General features: G+C 35.7%; 1 protein-coding gene across 2 annotated transcripts in view; it reads right to left on the bottom strand.

The window, feature by feature from the left end:
* The window catches only part of IMPG1 (interphotoreceptor matrix proteoglycan 1), a 157,871-nt gene extending 139,913 nt beyond the window's left edge, over positions 1–17,958 (bottom strand). Inside the window, exon 1 of one of the 2 annotated variants that reach the window (XM_030809309.1) lies at positions 17,703–17,958. In XM_030809309.1, coding sequence (XP_030665169.1) covers positions 17,703–17,769 — 67 coding nt within the window. In that variant the 5' untranslated portion in view covers positions 17,770–17,958. The remainder of the gene's footprint in view (positions 1–17,702) is intronic. The other variant, XM_030809307.1, reaches the window with a different exon arrangement.
* Between the last annotated feature and the right edge of the window lie 258 nt (positions 17,959–18,216).

Raw genomic sequence — 18,216 nt, 5'->3', positions numbered from 1 at the left:
GTCAAAGAAGAAATAATTATGGTTATTAGTATTTTTCTGAAATGATAAAATTACTATATAATAAAACTTGTGGAATGAAACTAAAGCAGTTCCTAATGGTAAAATGATATCATCAAAATGTTTATCTTAGAAAAAGGAAAAGCTAAATATTAATGACCTATGCATCCATCTCAAAAGACTGGTGTAAGAAAACAAAATAAGACCAAAGAAAATTAGAAAAAACAAAGATAACAGAGCGTAATAAAATGTGAAAGAGATCATAAATACAAATGGAAAAAAAGAAATATAAACGTCAAACTTTTTTGGAAAATATTGATAGCAAAAACAGGTAAACAAACAGATGAGATTGATCCAATTAAGAAGAGAAGACAAAATTAACTAATGTCAGAATTGAGAAAGAAGAACATTATGCTTTCTACAGACTTTCTGCAAAATGTTCTATAAACATAAAAAAGTTAACAAGAAGATATAATGAATAATGTTTTATCCATAAATTTGAAGTTTGATATGAAATGCATAAATTTATAGAAATGTATAACTTACTATAACTCAAAAAGAGGTAGGATAATTAAATATTATCATAACCTTAAAAAGTTGAGTAGTCAAATATCTTTCTATGAATATCTTTATCTGGCTTTAACAGTGGGTACTATCAAACATTCAAGCAAAATGTAATTCCATTTTCATACAACTCTTATAAAACTTGACAAAATGAGTATGAGAAAAAATTTATGGTCTGAGCTTGCTTATGAATATGAGTGTTGCAATTAGAAATAAAATAGTAGCATATAGAATCCAGCAATGTATAAGCAATGTATGACTCAGTTTGATTTATCTCAGGAATGTAGGGTTGGCTTAATATTTGAATATTGATTAAGGCAATTTATCACATTAATGAATCAAAGGAGAAAAACCATTTGGCAATCTCAATAGACATAGAAGAAACAATAAATTTCTATGTTTATTCATGATTAAAAACTCAACAAATTAGAATTAGAAATTTTCTTTACTTGGTAAACAGCATTTACAAGAAGAAAACAAACAAGCAAAAAAAGCTAAAATAAGCATTATACTTAGTGATGGAAATGTGAAAATAGTCAATGGATATTTGAGTTGTTCCCATGTCTTGGCTCTTGTGAATAATGCTGTAATCAGCATGGGAAAACAGATATCTATGGGGTGCTTATTTCATTTTTTGGGGATGCACCCAGCAAAGGAATTACTGGATAGTATGGTAATTCTATTTTTAATTTTTTGAAGAACTTCCATACTGTTTTCCAAAATAGCTGTAGTAATTTACATTTCCACCAACAACGTTCAAGGGTTCCCTTTTTTCCACAACCTCGCCAACACTTATCTCTTGTCTTTTTGATAATTGCCATCCTAACAAGTGTGAGGTAATAGCTCATTGTGGTTTGGATTCACATTCCCCTGATGATTAGAGCACCTTTTCATACCTGTTGGCCATTTTTATGTCTTATTTGGAAAATTAACTACTTGGGTCCTTTGCCCATTTAAAAATTGGGTTGTGTTATAACAAAGACATAGAATCAATGTAAATGCCTATCAATGATATAGACTGGATAAAGAAAATGTGGTACATATACACCATGGAATGTTACGCAGCCATAAAAAGGAACAAAATCATGTCCTTTGCAGGGACATGGATAGAGCTGGAAGCCATTATCCTTAGCAAACTAATTCAGCAACAGAAAACCAAATACCACATGTTCTCACTTATAAGTGGGTGCTGAATGATGAGAACACATGGATACATGTCAGGGAACAACACACACGGGGGACTGTTGGAAGGTGGGAGGAGGGAGAGCATCAAGAAAAATAGCTAATGAATGCTGGGCTTACTACCTAGGTGATGGGATGATCTATGCAGCAAACCACCATGCCACATGTTTACCTATACAACAAACCTGAATATCCTGCACATGTTTCTCTGAACTTAAAATAAAAGTTGGAAAAAGAATCTAAGAACCAGACCTGCACAACCCATATGCAATGTGATGAGGCATGTAGCAGTGGGGACCGGGGTGCTTGTGCACCAGAGGTTGGGATGTGCAGTGGGGAAGAGATTCAAATCTGCTTGTGAGGTGTGGTTATGTAGTAGTCATGTAGTGCTTCCTAAAAGTGGGTCTTAAATTGCATACCAAAAAGAGAGTATAAGCACCCTGGCTAGACAGCTTAGCATGCTATTTCATAACAAATTTAAAAGATAAAATATTCATTTTGCTTCAATTTCTTTTTATTATCTCAGTTAAAGATTTCTTTCAAAATAATATTCATCTGTTTTTAAATTTAAAAAGTAATGTTGCAGTTTGCTTAGTCCCTAGTTCAGCTAGGTCTGAGTTCTTGTCCCACGACCAAGAAGAATAAAGCATGTGGACACCAGAGAGTGAACAGAATATGATTTACTAGGCAAAAGGGAAGCTCTCAGCAAAGAGAAGGGACCTGAATGCAGGTTGCCAGAAATGGGGCTGAGTTCTGAGTCTTTTATGTGGCAAAGACAAAGAAGTCTTCTGTGGGTTCTGCCCAAATGGGAGGGGTAAAATTCCTTCTTAAGGGTATTGCATTTGCACATGCCTGAGGTTGACCAGAAGGACTCCATCTTGGTTATTACTCATGAGTGCGTAAGTGAAACCCATTGGGGGGGGGTGGCTAAAACCACAATGCTAATGTCATGTTAATGACATTATAATGAGCTGGGCGAAATTAAGGACATTTAAGGTGATTTGTTGCCCCTGAGCCTAAGTTGGGACAGTCCCTTCTGAGCAACATCCTGGCACAAGGGGAAGTTGTTAACCACGTACCTTCCTATTAGCTGCAGAGGCAGTGTAGGTGCTATCCCGTGGTTGTGCCTGTGAACATTGCCCTCCTCTACCCTTCTTCTGATACCCTCTCTCTCTATTTGACTAACCAGCCCCTAATTGTCTCCTATCCCAGTAGTACATGGTTATTTTAGAACATTTAAAATGATGGAAGTATGATGAAGAAAATAAAAATCACCCAGAAATAAAATCGCTGGCATATTCACATATTTTTTTTTTCAATTTTTTGTTTGTACATTATTTATGTACCTATATGTTTCAAAATTGAGATCATATTGTTTGTAAAATTTTTAATATAACATTGTGTCATCTTTCCAAGTCACCACTAGTCTTTGAAAACTTTTACTTTAAATAGCTGCATGTTATAAACTTTAATAATCATTTAGATTGTTTCTTTTTCTAAATAAAATTGTGCTTCAGTAAAAATAAAATAAAATAAAATAATAAAATAAAATAGGGTTGTGGTTTTTTTCATTGTTTGATTTGGTTTGGTTTCTTTGCCAGTGAATTTTGAGAGTCCTTAGCATGTTTTAGACCTCTCAACCCTTTACAAGATACATGGTTTGCAAATATTTTCTCCCAATCCATAGGCTGCCTTTTCATTTTGGGAAGATCTTATGGAAATTGGTTGTAAATAGAGTTAAAGTCATAGGTAGATAGAAATAACATTAGCGAAGACATGAATTCATTTTACTGTCTCTGAAACAAAGAGAGTAAGTGTTTGGATAAACTCAGAGAAACTTTGAAGTAGAAAGAAGAAACTTCAAATGAAGTCAAATGACTTCTATTTTCTCAGTAAGTAGAAGGAGGTGATAATAACAGTGGTAGTTGCTATAGCCATCTTAGGAGTTAGCATTTATTGAGCATCTTTGTAGCAGATACCTTGTTAAAAACTTTAGCTCTTCGAGGCAAACATGGCTATTATTATTTTTATTTTATAGGCAAGAAAACCATAAGTGGGAGTAATATTTGAGATTGAGCAATTTGCCAACGTAAAAAAATTAGTAAGTGACAGAGCTGTTCTGTGCAGAATGAAGATCTGTGCAAGCCTTACAGCTTCTGCTCTTAACTACATTGTTATCACTGCTTGTGTGAATGAAGGGAAATCATGCTGCAAGCTCAACGGGAGAGGGAAGTTTTGGAAATCTGGCTAGGGGACTAGTTTAGGGAATCAGATATAAATATGACTATGGAATAGCTTGTAGGGCCTAGCTAACTTTATAGTGCAGGAACTTGTTTCGTGGAAACCCTCTGTTTGAGTTTCTCTAATAAAACTTGTAGGCTCAGGAATGAGAGTAGAAAAAGCAAAAGCTAACTTTTCCCAGAGTGAGATTAACAAAGCCAATGGGACAGAGGTCAAAGAGCAAGATTTCTATTGTACCACCAAGAAGACTGTTGAGAGTGGTTCAGTGGCAAACTATAGGACTTAGGATTTATGTGAGCCTATTGAGGCCTGGAATAGGCTGAAGAATTGGACAAAATGGCAGAGGCTGAGGGACTGATGTTTTGATAATAGGATCAGATCCAATAGAAAGAAGGAAGGGAAATTATTGAAAAGGGGGTGTTTCAGAATCTTATATCTCCAGAGGCTAAAGAGACTGCAGATCTGGAGGTGAAATTTCAGTGTTTTGATAGTGGGGTGGGGGGAGTGATATTTTTGAGGGGGGTGGTTTTGAAGAGATTTTCCCATTTTGTCAAGTTACACCCATTAAGCAATGTCTTGCCTTTAGATACATAACACACTGTTAAATAAGCTACTTACTACTAAACTTAGACTTTAGTCATGAGCATTTAAAATGACACTATCAATAAACAACTCCAGTTCTTTCAGGAGTTCAAGACGTTACCCCTTTATTTTTTAATGAAAAATAGAAATCCTAAGATAGGTGCCTCCATTTCTAGCACAGAGCTGAAGGATCTGACCAGCTATTCTGAGATCAGTTATGAAAACAGATGTTAGAAATGGCCCAGAACCAGCAGTCATCTGGTGGTGTTAGCAGAGGAAAGTTGGCTTTTGAGTTAATAATAAAAACCACACTAAGTCCTCTCATCATATTATAGTGGACTGATTATTATTAATAGATCAAGTAGATGTAAGATAAAACTGGATACAGGTCACATCCCAACTTTGGTTCTAACCATCTCACCTCAAATGATTTCAGAAATATTACTTAGCACTCTCTGCCTTAGGTTTCCAACCATAAATGAACGCAAATTAGTTTGAACTTTTATTTAAAAAGATATGTTAATCTAAATGATTGTTAATATAATTACTGTCCGCAAAGTGTTTTGATCAGTTCTAAACTGATCTGGGTACAATGGGTTAATAATAGTGTCATAGTATTTCATAGTTCAACTTAATTAAATGTATCATTTGCTTGTTTATAAATGCAGCAGGAAGCTTAAGACAGACAAATTAGTCCTACATGTGTTATTTTCTTCATGTAGTTAAAATATTTCTGAAGCAGAAACTTTTCACTAGTTTTGAGGTTCTGACTTTTCTCCACAAAATTTCTTTTGGTTTAGTTTTCCTTAACTCTTCTCCTGGGGGCAATTATGAAAATAGATGCTGGCTATGGTGAAGAGAATTAAGATGGCTGAATGAAGAAAATGAAGTCGGAATGAATTAAGACGACTTTACAAAGGCACACAGAAAGACACTGTTTCCTCAAGAATGACTGAATGTAAATAGGAAAATATTTATTGACTGAATACAACCATATGCTTCGAGGCGGCATTGCTGTTCTGTAGCTCTTTCATATTCTTCTTACATTCCCTATGGCTGGAAGAGAGGAGCAATAGAGGGAGAATATTCTCAGTAAATAATTACAGTGGCACATTCTGCTGCTAGTTCAGAGCTTGACAGCAGCATTTCCATATATGAATTCTCATTACCAGGGCTGTGCCAATCAACCTCATCAACTCATTGTGAGATAAGCTTGGAGGTTGCCTTGGACTCAAAGCAGAGTGCACCCTCCTCCTTTATCACAGGTTTCATCTGCCTTGGTGCTCTTGTTTTGTAAGGCTGAAATCCTAGCCTTGGATGAAATGATCTTCTTAGACAGAGAACTTAGGTCCAGTGGTTGCTGAAATCTGTCCACTGTGGAAGATTAAAAATCACATTTTTGTCAGAGTTTTTCTTTTCTTTCAGCAAATTGCTTTGTGCTTTTCTAAGGCTTGGTATCACAAGTTCCTTCCCCATGACTGCAGAGGTCTTTTCTACCCTTAAGCAAGAAGGGGTGGTGTGGATGGAGACCTCAGTTACCCCTGAGTGTGATACTTGATAATATAGTGAGGAGGTCAGGACTTTTAGTATGGTCATTACAACATGTATTCTCAATTAAAATATAAGCCTAGAGACTATTGTGAAAAACTTTCTTGCTTCAGATGAATTATTTTAAAACAGAATAAAATATGTGCAAATGATAGTGGCACCAAAGGTATAGAGAATCTGAATTTCCGGACATAATTAGTATGCAAATGCAGCTGATGTTCAAGGTGGTTGCATTCTCATGATTAACAGAAATGGCTAAGAAAGTAGTAGGTCATTTCAGCCCTGTTTAATTAGCTCTCACATGCAATAGTCCCTTAGTGATACGAGCATAAAGGGGCCACAAGGCAGCAAGTGTTTTTTATTACTAAAGCAAATATATAATCTAATAAATGGTTTCAGGTGTGCTGCCGCAGATTGTTCATTTGTACATGAAGTATCTTCAATTTACCTATGTAAATTTCAACTTTAAGGACATCCTCTCAGATACAATTGAACAAGAAAGTCTGTCTGGGACCTTTGAATGACACTGACCTGAGACTGGCACAGATGAACAAAGTATAGGGGCTGTACAGTTAATGTGTCTGCCATTAGGCAGCTATCTCAGGTATGTTCTCTGTTAATGAAACCACAATGAAGCAAAATACCTTTTGTGTAATTTCATGAAATGAGAGCATACACCAATAGTAAAGGGTTGGCAAGAAGTGGAGTGTCTTAAAATGCAAATTCCCTGACATTTCACAGCTACTAAAATAATTATCCTATCTTAGTGAACTAATAATAACTTAATTAAGTGTTTCATTTAGTATAACCAAATGTAGTGCAAAAGACACATGCTAAGATAAACATGATTTCCATTTTAGGACTTGCCAAGGGTAAATTTTCTTTTTTCTCTTTCTCTTATACATTGAATGTCACAAGCAATTAAATGAAATTATGTGAAATGGAAAAGCAAGAACATAAAAGCAGTGATGCACATATCAGATGCAACTGGTATTTCCATTATGAACCTCAAAGAAAGGAGCCTTGGTGTCTTTATGAAGTAATTGTTCTTTGAGCTCTTCAACTGTCTTTTGTTGTGCTAAAACAATTTTATTTAAAGAATGTTTTGAAATCAAAGCTGTCTCACCTTTATGTATCTGTGAAAAACTACATTCAGAATCTGCAAAGCTTCAAAGAAGCCTTTTGAAATATTGGCATGTCTTTAAATCATTGTGTATTCTGTATCTAGCACAGTATTGGGTATATGGTAAGCATTCTGTAGAATCAAATTGGTAAAAAGTCATCTAGGGGCATAGAAAAACTTTTGAGAAACAATTTGGCAATATGAATCAAATACCATAAAGCTGTTTACAGTGCTTTGACTCAATAATTTTACTTCAGTGAATTTATGCTGAGTCTTAAATACTGGGGCTTATGCGCAAAGCTCTTTATTACAATATTATTTGCCATAACAAAATAATTAGCAACAATTAGTTTTGTTGAATACTTAGATAAAGCAAATCTTGACACATTTACTGAAAGAAACATTATGCAGCCAATAAAATGATGCTTGTCAAAATTAGATGGCAATGTGGAACGTTTATATGACGTGATAAAACTACAAAAAGGCTGATATAAAATTTGTGTGTGGTAGAACTGCAATTACGTAAAAATTAAACACACATACCTAGAAAAAGTAGTGGTAGCATAGGTTGTGTTTGGGTGGAACTACTGTTGGTAATTTTCATCTCTTATTTTTTTAAAACTACATATCTTTTAAAATGAAATGTTGAATTTAGCTAAACACCCAATCGTTATGCTTAGCAGCTAGTTGTGTTGAATTGAAACTTTCTTTTCTCTCCCCAAACAATTTTCTATGTAAATACACTCATGGTGGTTAATTGGTTACAAATAAGAAACCAGTTGGCTGAGATAAAACCTTAATTAATATAGACCTCGCTAATTGAAGATTAACGTATATTCACAGATCTAACACATCTAAGATTCTTATGAAATAAAAAGCCCTAAATGAGTAGCAAGTTAGGTTTTTTTTTTTCCCCAATATGGCTAACTGGAGACAATGGATGCCAGTTCTCCTTAGAAAGAAGACTTGCAGTGGTTCACACCTGTAATCCCAGCACTTTGGGAGGCCGAGGTGGGTGGATTATTTGAGGTCAGGAGTTCGAGACCAACCTGGCCAACGTGATGAAACCCTGCCTCTACTGAAAATACAAAAATTAGCCAGGCATGGTGGCAGGCACCTGTAGTCACAGCTACTCGGGAGGCTGAGGCAGGCGAATCGCTTGAACACAGAAGGCAGAGGTTGTAGTGAGCTGAGATGGTGCCACTGCATTCCAGCCTGGGTGACAAAGTGAGACTCCATCTCAAAAAAATAAAATAAAATAAATAAAATAAAATAAATTAAAATAAAATAAGAAAGAAAAAGAAAGAAGACGCAAAATTACAGTTGAATAATTTTACACAGAATTTCAAGAGGAAAGTGCTGGAGCCTAGTGGAGAACTCACCAGAAGAAACTAGGGCACAGGAAAAGAAGGAAGCAAGAGGTTGTCAGAGATGAAACCCAGAGGGGCTTGGTATTTTATGAAAAGGATTCGCGGGAGTGTTTTTGTTTCTCCTTGCCCTGGTGGCAGATCCTTGGTATCTGAAATGTCAGAGAGCTCCTCTGTCCTCATGAACCCAAACACTGGTGTGGGCAGTGATTTGGTGACTTCTTGAGGGCACTGCACTAGTATACCAGCGTGTACAGGGTTGCTTGTCCTCCTCCTCTACCCATACTGCAGTGGCTGCATCCATTGAATGACTGAGTTCTGCCCAGGAAATCTCAGCCCTTGTGTTTCCACATTGCCAACCCTTCACGGGCATTCCCCAGCATCTGCTAAAATTGCAGCAGCCACATAGAGCTGGGTGACTCCAAGGGAGCTGCAGTATTCCTCTTGTTCCAGCCCTCAGGGAGTGCTGCTCCTAAAGGAAAAGAGAGTGCAGTGCAAAAAGGGAGCACCCCTTTGGACAAAGGAACCCAGAGTGTGTGTGCTTTCTGGTGCTCAAGAGCTTCCCACTTATGGACTGAGAGTAACTGCACTGCTTCCACAAAAGATGTGGGTGTTGTGTTCAGCCCTATGGGAAAGAGTATGGTTCCACCTCAGCAGTCAGGCAGCCTCAGTGCTGAGGCACAGGAATGGAGAGGGGGACTACTTATCTCCCTACTCCACCCACTGTTGTGGATACAGTTGTGGCTGCTCTTCCTGAAGGTTACAGCATGTGTAACCTTGCTAGAATGAAGGACAGCCATTCTAGGGGTAGAATGGAGGATGGCCATTCTAGGGCTATTAGGGATGACTAGAATAAACTCCCAGAATGGAGGACAGTCATTCTAGGGCTACTAGGAATTACTGCATCCCTGCTGGCTATGTGCTTACCAGGCTGGGGCTTGCAGGAAAGGTGAGGTGCCTCCCCTTCTCTACATGGAGTGGCAGTGTTCCTGTTGCATAAAACAGGGCTGAGGGAGGAGGTTCTGCACCACAGACATTTTAGTGGAGAGCCATGGGGCAACCATTTTTTTTTTTTTTAATGGCTGTTGGCTAAATTGGAGCTTGGAGATAGGCAGTGGTGTCTGTACAATCTGAGTGTCCTGAGAGCTGGGCCAGGAATGTGACAGGGAAGAAGACTGTGTTTCTGCCTGCCCAGGTCATGGAGCTGAGGAAGCTCCCTCTCCTCACTGGGAAGACCTCAGCACATTTCACCAGGAGCTTCCCTTGCCACCCCCGTTGGGGCTTGTTTGTGCCTGCCATTGGGGTATCCAAGGGTGGGCTTGGCAGTCCATCTCCACACAGCATTGTCTCTCACTTAAGTGCTGAGGGAGCTCAGGCCACCGTGCATTCCATAGATCAGCCCATTGCCTGGGACAATGGAGAACCTCTCCTGGTAAACAAAGATCAAGCATATAACTATCAGCTTCTGCTTCAGCTGGCTCTTACCCATAAGTAAGAACTACCTGCTGGCCTGGAGACGAAACTGCACAACCTAATACACAATCTGCTGACACAAGTGCACAGTGCTGGCTTCCTGAGACCTCTGCCATATTGGCACCATAGGAGACAATGAACTTGCTCACATGCCTAGTACAAAGGCTGCCTATAACTAAGGAACTCATATAGAGTCATTGCCAGTGAAAGCACCCAGAACCAAAGCCAAAAGACTATTTTTCTCCCTTCAGGATGTAACTATAATGTATATACAACATACATTATACATTATAGTTTGGACAAAGGAACCCAGAGTGTGTGTGCTTTCTGGTGCTCAAGAGCTTCCCGCTTATGGACTGAGAGTAACTGCACTGCTTCCAGAAAAGATGTGGGTGTTGTGTTCAGCCACACATGTGTTGTATGTTATACAACATACAACATACATTATAGTTACATCCTGAAGGGGAAAAAATCCTGTCCAAATGCAAATAAATTCAAAAACAAAAGAAGAGGTGGTTTATGCAGATAAGAAGAATCTCTGTGAAACTCTGGTGAAAAAGCAGAGGGTTACAGGATCCCCAAAATATTACATTAACTCTCCCACAATGGATCTTAACCAAAATGAAATCTTTGAAATACCAGATAAAGAAGTCAAAATACTGATTTTAAAGAAGCTTAATAAGCTCTAAGAGAAAGTTGAAAACAAATACAAAGAAATCAGAAAAAAACAATTCAAGATATGAATAAGAAATTTACTAAAGAGATACATATTTAAAATAAAAAACCTGATAGAATTTCTGCAAATAAAAAATTCATTGAAGGAATTACAAAATGCTGTAAAAAGTTTTAACAATAGACTAGACCAAGTGAAAGAAAGAATATCAGAGCTTGAAGGCAGGTTTTTGAATTAACCCAGTCAGATAAGAATAAAAAAATTTTAAAAAGGACAAAGCTTTCATGAAGTGGGAGATTATGTAAAACATCCAAACCTATACATAATAGGTATTTCTGAGGGATAATAAGAAGTAAAAAGATTGGAAAATATAATTTAGGAAATTGAGGAAAACTTTCCTAATTTTACTAGAAATTTAGACATCCAGTTATAAGAGGCTCAGAGAACTCCAGAAACATACATCGCAAAATGAACTTCACAGAGATATATAGTCATCAGATTATCCAAAGTCAGTGTGAAGAAAAAAATCCTAAAATCAGCAAGAGAAAAGCCTCTAATCACCTATAAGGGACATCTCATAGTATTAGCAGCAGACTTCTCAGCAGAAACCTTAAAAACAGAAGGGACTGAGGTCCTATTTTCAGACTGCATAAAGAAAAACTGTCAACCACAAATTTTGTACCCTGACAAACTAAGTTTCATAAATGAAGGGGAAATAGTCTTTCCCAGACAAGCAAATGCTAAGAAAATTTGTCACCTCTAGACCACCCCTATGAGAAATGCTCAAGGGAGTTTTAAATATGGAAATGAAAAAACAATATTTGCCATCATAAAAACAAACATAAATATAATACAGTTGTTATAAAAGTACACAATTGAGACTACAAAGCAATTAGGTAACAGTTAACAGTATAACAGAAAGAAAACTCCACATATTAATATTAACCTTGAATGTAAATGAATTAAATGCTCCACTTAAATGATAAAAATTGGTGAAATGGATTAAAAAACAAGGTCCAATGATACACTGCTTATAAAAAACTTACTAATTGGTAAAACACTCATAGACTGAAGCTAAAGGGGTAGAAAAAAAATTCTATGTAAACAGAAACCAAAAGTGGGAAGGAGTATCTATACTTATACAAAATAAAACAGACACTAAATCAACAGCAGTAAAAAGAGGCAAAGCAGGTCATTATATAATGATAACAGGATCAATTTAACAAGAAAATATAACATTTCTAACTATATATGCACTCAAAACCAGATTCATAAAACAAATTCTACTAGACCTAACAAAAGAGATAGACAGCAATACAATACTATTGAGGGCCTTTAACATTTCACTGGCAATACTAGACAGCTCATTGAAACAGAAAATCAACAAAGAAACAGTGGACTTACATTGTATTGTAGACCAAATGGACCTAACAGACATTTATGGAACATTCTACTTAACAACTGCAGAATATACATTCTTCTCATTAGTGCATGGAATATTTTCCAAGAAAAACCATATGTCAGACCAAAAAACAAGATCAATAAATTTAAATAAATTGAAATTATATCAAGTATCTTTCCAGAGCATAGTGGAATAAAACTAGAAATCAATCCCAAGAGGAACTCAAAACAATGTAAGTACATGGAAAGAAACAACCTACTCCTGAGTGATCTCTGGGTCAATGACAAAATTAACATGGAAATTAAAAAAAAAATTGAAACTTACGAAAATAGAGACACAACATACCTATGGGATACAGCCAAAGCAGTGCTAAGAGAGAAGTTTATAGTGTTTTATGCTTACATGAAAAGATAGAAAGATCACAAATTAACAACCTAATGTCACACCTCAAGGAACTAGAAAAATAGAAACAAATCACACCCAAAGGTAGAAGAAGTAAATAAATAACAAACATCAAAGGAGAACTAAATTAAATGGAGACTAAAAAAAATAAAAAGCATCAATGAAATGAAAAGTTGATTCTTCAAAAAGCTAAAGAATATTGAAAGACTGCCAGCTAGATTAACCAAGAAAAAAAGAAAATTCATATAAGCACAATCACAAATGAAGAAGGCAACATTACTACTGATACCATAGAAATACAAAAGATCATCAGGAACTTCTGTGAGCATCTCTACCCTCACAAACTTGAAAACCGAGAGGAAATGGATAGATTCCTGGAGACATACAACTTCTCAAGGTTGAACCAGGAAGAAATAGAAATCCTGAATAGAACAATAATGAATAGTGAGGTTGAATCAGTAATAAAAAAATCTCCTAAGAAATAAGAGCACAGGACCAGGTAGATTTACAGCTGATTTCTACCAGACATACAAAAAAGAATGGGTACCAATCTTACTGAACTATTTCAAAAAATCAAGGAGGAGGGAATCCTCCTTAGCTCATTCTATGAAGCCAGTGTCACCCTGATACTAAAGCCAGGAAAGGACACAACAAAAAAAGAAAACTAAAGACCAATATCCCTGATTAACATAGATGCAAAAATCCTCAACAAAATAGTAACAAATCGAATCCAACAGCACAAGAAAAAGACAATAACCATAATCAGATGAGCTTTATTCCAGGGATGCAAAGACGGTTCAGTATATACAAATCAACAAATGTGATTCACCACATAAACAGGATTAAAAACAAAAACTATACGATCATCTCTATAGACGCAGAAAAAGCATTTGATTAAATATAGCATCACTTCACAATAAAAGCCATCAAGAAACTAGACATAGAAGGAACATACCTCAAAATAATTAAAGCCATATATGACAAACCCACAGCTAACATCGTACCTAATGGGGGAATATTTGAAAGCATACCCCTAAGAACTGGAACAAGACAAGGATGCCCACTTTAAGCACTCCTATTCAACATAGTACTGGAAGTCCTAGCCAGAGTAATCAGGCAAAAGAAAGAAATAAAAGGAATCCAAATTGGAAAAGAAGGAGTCGAATTATCTGTTTGCTGCTGATGATACGATCTTATACGTAGAAAATCCTAAAGACTCCTCCAAAAGACTCCTAGATTTGATAGATGAACTCAGTAAAGGTTTGGGATACAAAATCAGCACATAATATCAGTAGCATTTCTACACACCAATAATGATCTACAAGGAGAGTTACAGAACACTGCTGAAAGAAATCAGAGGTGACACAAACAAATGGAAAATCATTTGATGGTAATGGATTGGAAGAATCAATATTTTTAAAATGGCCATACTTTTTTTTTTTTTTTTGGAGACAGAGTCTTGCCCTGTTACCCAGACTGGAGTGCAGTGGCATGATCTCAGCTTACTGCAGTTTCCACCCCTGTTGAGTTCAAGTGATTTTCCTGCCTCAGCCTCCCAAGTACCTGGGATTATAGGCACCCACCACCATGCCTGGCTAATTTTTATATTTTTAGTGTAGGTGGGGTTTCACCGTGTTGGCCAGGCTGGTCTTGAACTCCTGACCTCAAGAGATCCGCCCACCTCAGCCTCCCAAAGTGCTGGGATTACAAGCGCAAGCCAACGCACCAGGAAATGGCCATACTTCTTAAAACAATCTCTGAATTCAATGCAATCCTATCAAAATATCAATGCTATTTTTCACAGAATTAGAAAAAACAATACTAATATTCATATGGAAACAAAAAAGAGCTCATATAGAAAAAACAAAAAAAGAACAAAGCTAGAGGCATCACATTCATATTATACTACAAGGCTATAGTAATCAAAACAGCATGGTACTGATATAAAAAGATATATATAGAATGGCACAGAGTAGAGAACCCACATACCTACAACCAGTTCATCTTTGACATAGTCGACAAAAATATACACTGGGGAAAGAAGATACTATTCAATAAATGGTACTGGGAAAATTGGATAGCCATATGGAGAAGAATTAAACTGGACCAATATGCCTCACTGTATATAAAAATTAGCTCAATATAGATAAAAGACTTAAACATGAGACCTTAAAACTCTAAACATTATAAATGGAAACCTAGGAAAAACTCTTCTGGACATTAGCCTACACAAAGAATTTGTTACTGAGGCCTCAAAAGCAAACGTAACAAAACCAGAAACAGACAAATGGGACTTAATTAAAGTAAAATGCTTGTGCACAGTAAAAGAAATATTCAACAGAGTAAATAGATATCACACAAAATGGAAGAAAATATTTGCAAATTATGTATCTAACAAAGGGCTAATATCCAGAATCTATAAGGAATGCAAACAACTCAACAAGAAAAAACTAAATAACTTCATCAAGAAGTGGTCAAAGAAGATTTTTCAAATAACTAAAAACAGAACTACGACTTGACCCAGCAATCCCATTACTGGGTTTATATCCAAAAGAAATTAAATCATTCTACCGCAAAGACACACACCCTTGCAAGTTCATCACAGCCCTATTCACAACAGTAAAGACATGGAATCAACCTAGGTGTCCATCATTGGTGGATCGAAAAAAAAATGTGGTATATATACACCATAAAATACTTTGCAGCCATAAAAAGAAACAAAAATGAAATCATGTCTTTTGCAACAACATGAATAAAGCTGGAGACCATTATCCTAAGTAAATTGGTTCAGGAACAGAAAACCCAACACTGCATGTTCTCACTTATAAGTGGGAGCTAAACACTGGGTCCCCATGGACATAAAGATGGCATCCATAGACACTTGTGACTACTAGAGGGAAGAGGGCAAGCAGGAGACAAGAGTTGAAAGTCTTCCTCTTCAGTACTGTGCTAAGTACCTGCATGATGGGGTCAATTGTACCCCAAAACTCAGCATCATGCAATATACCTATGTAACTAACCTGCACATGTATGCCCTGTATCTAAAATAAAAGATAAAATTATTTTAAAAAATTAACAAAGAACATGAACAGATATTTTGCAAAAGGAGACATACAAATGGCCAACAAGCATATGAAAGAAAGCTCAATGTCACTAATCTCAGAGGAATGCAAATTAAAACCACATTGAGATACTATCTCACATCAGTCAGAATGGCTATTTTTCAAAAGTCAGAAAATAACAGATGTGGAGAACAGTAAATGCTTATGCATTGTTGGCAGAAATGTAAATTAGTACAACCTCTATGGAAAACAATATGGAGATTTACCTAAGAATCAAAAATAGAACTACCCTTTGATCCAGCAATCCCACTGCTGGGTATCTACCCAAAGGAAAATAAATCATTATATCAGAAAGATACCTGCATTTGAATATTTATTGCAGCACTATTACCAACAGCAAAGATACGGAATCAACCCTAGTGAACATTAACTAATGAATGAAGAAAGAAAATATGGTTATATATTAATGGAATGCTACTCAGCCAAAAAAATGAATGAAATAATCTTTTGTAGCAACCTGGATGGAACTAGAGGCCACTCTTTTAAGTGAAATAACTAAGAAACAGAAAGTCAAATATCACATGGTCTCATTTATAAGTGGGAGCTAAATAATGTGTACACAAGAAAGACATAGAGAGTGGAACAATAGACTCTGGGCACTCAAAAAGATGAGAGAGTGGAAGGGGAATGAGGGATGAAAAATTACCTAATGAGTACAATGTACCCTATTCAGGTGATGGTTACACTAAAGCCCAGATTTCACCAGTGTGCAATATATGGGTGTAACAAAACTGCACTTGTACTCCCTAAATCTATATTTAAAAAAAACAAGTAACACATTAGGATTTTTTATTATGCAATTATTGGACATTGTTTCCTAGAACTAAGCCTATAACAAATGGGAGTCTTTTTGATAAGCTTATTTCATTTCCCTTCCTATATGTATAATATATTACATATATTAAATTACATGTATATATAATACATTAGAATTATATATATAATTATACATAATTATATGACATAATTGTTATATATAAAAATTATATATAATTATATATTTGGAATTGTGTATAATAGCTGATATGCAATATATGAAAACAGAAAAAAATCGTTAAATTAACAGAATTAATGTAACAAAAAATTTAACACAGCTGAATTGCTTGATCAAGTCTATGAAATAGTCAAATTGGTTTACTTCATCAGATTCAGTTCAGAATATACCCAAATCTCATTATTTATTTATAATTAAAATGATTTTATAAATGTAAATATTTATATATAATTGATAATTTAATGAAAAAGTAAATAAACTTTGCTTCTTCCACTATTGTTTGTAGGTGACAAAACAGGAAGAAATCTTTTCCAGAAATTTTTTTCTCCCTCCAAATGCAATCACTGAGAAGTTTCATATAAAATAGCTGATGGAATCACAGTTATTTTGTGACTTACACATGCAATGACTATTAATTTTACTTTTTCATGGATATTCCAAACCAATACTTTAGTTAAAATGTTTATCATCGGGAAGCTATGTCATTCTTATACATTGCCTAGTACTTTTATGCGTACAACTTCAAAAACAACCAAATTTCGAAGTTGGTTGTCATCATGAACCCTGAAGATGAAGAATACTTGCTATTTTCTAAGGGAAAGCAACTCATGATTTCATTGTGAGAAGGTAAGAAATGCCTTTTTTGTCTGACCATAAATGACTTAAAACATTAATTTTATCTTTAGGTTTTATTTGTTGAATTTCGGTGGATAAATGGAGTTAGTTTCATTGATCTACTAATGTTATTTGCATTAATAGTAAGAATTTTCAATGAATGTTTTAAAACAGCAAATAGGATGCATTCATCTCTCCTATTTTGTTAATATTTACTGCACCTGAGATCATGTAGTAACTATCAAATCAAGTGAAAATCATTTCTGATAATTATTCAATCAATCAAGCAGTATTTATTCAAGGCCTACTATATACTAGCCTGTGAGATAAATTGGTAGCCTTGTTGGTTCTAAATATTCACTTCTATCAGTAGATTTATAGATAAGCGATTTAAAAATAAACATTTAAGTAACTTACCTTTGGTTCCTTGAACTTGGAGAAAAATCCAAAAAACAAAAATAGCTCTTCTAGTTCCCAAATACATTCTGGCTTTTGTGCATTGGTAATTCTGATAACAATCACAGAACAACCTCAAATCTCATTAAAAAGTAATAGAAATGTGAAAAATAATTATATATTGATACCAGATGATTGAGGATAACCTTCTTGGTTTACCTTTATGAGGGTGTTAATTTATGAAGTACATGTAGCAGTGTCTGTTTCTGGAATAATCGGCTTGTCTTTCCCTCAGGTGTAATCTCTGCTTAAGGGCCAGCTGGAGGAACCTTTATCTCATTAACCTTCTGGAGGAGCATCTGCCAGCCTAGCTCCAGGACCCTGAATGCCATTATAAACAAGTGTCTACAGACACAGTTTTTTCTTAGTTATTCGCCTGTTACAGTGACACAGAGAGCCAGGGGAAGTCCTGCCAAAGAGAGAAAAAGGCTGACTGTTAGGGTCAGATGTTTTCTAAAATGACATGTACAAGAAA

This window comes from Nomascus leucogenys, chromosome 3, assembly GCF_006542625.1.
Source record: "Nomascus leucogenys isolate Asia chromosome 3, Asia_NLE_v1, whole genome shotgun sequence".
Taxonomy (NCBI): Eukaryota; Metazoa; Chordata; class Mammalia; order Primates; family Hylobatidae; genus Nomascus; species Nomascus leucogenys.
The sequence above is the reverse complement of the archived record's forward strand: the minus strand, read 5'-3'. Positions and strand labels throughout refer to the sequence as shown.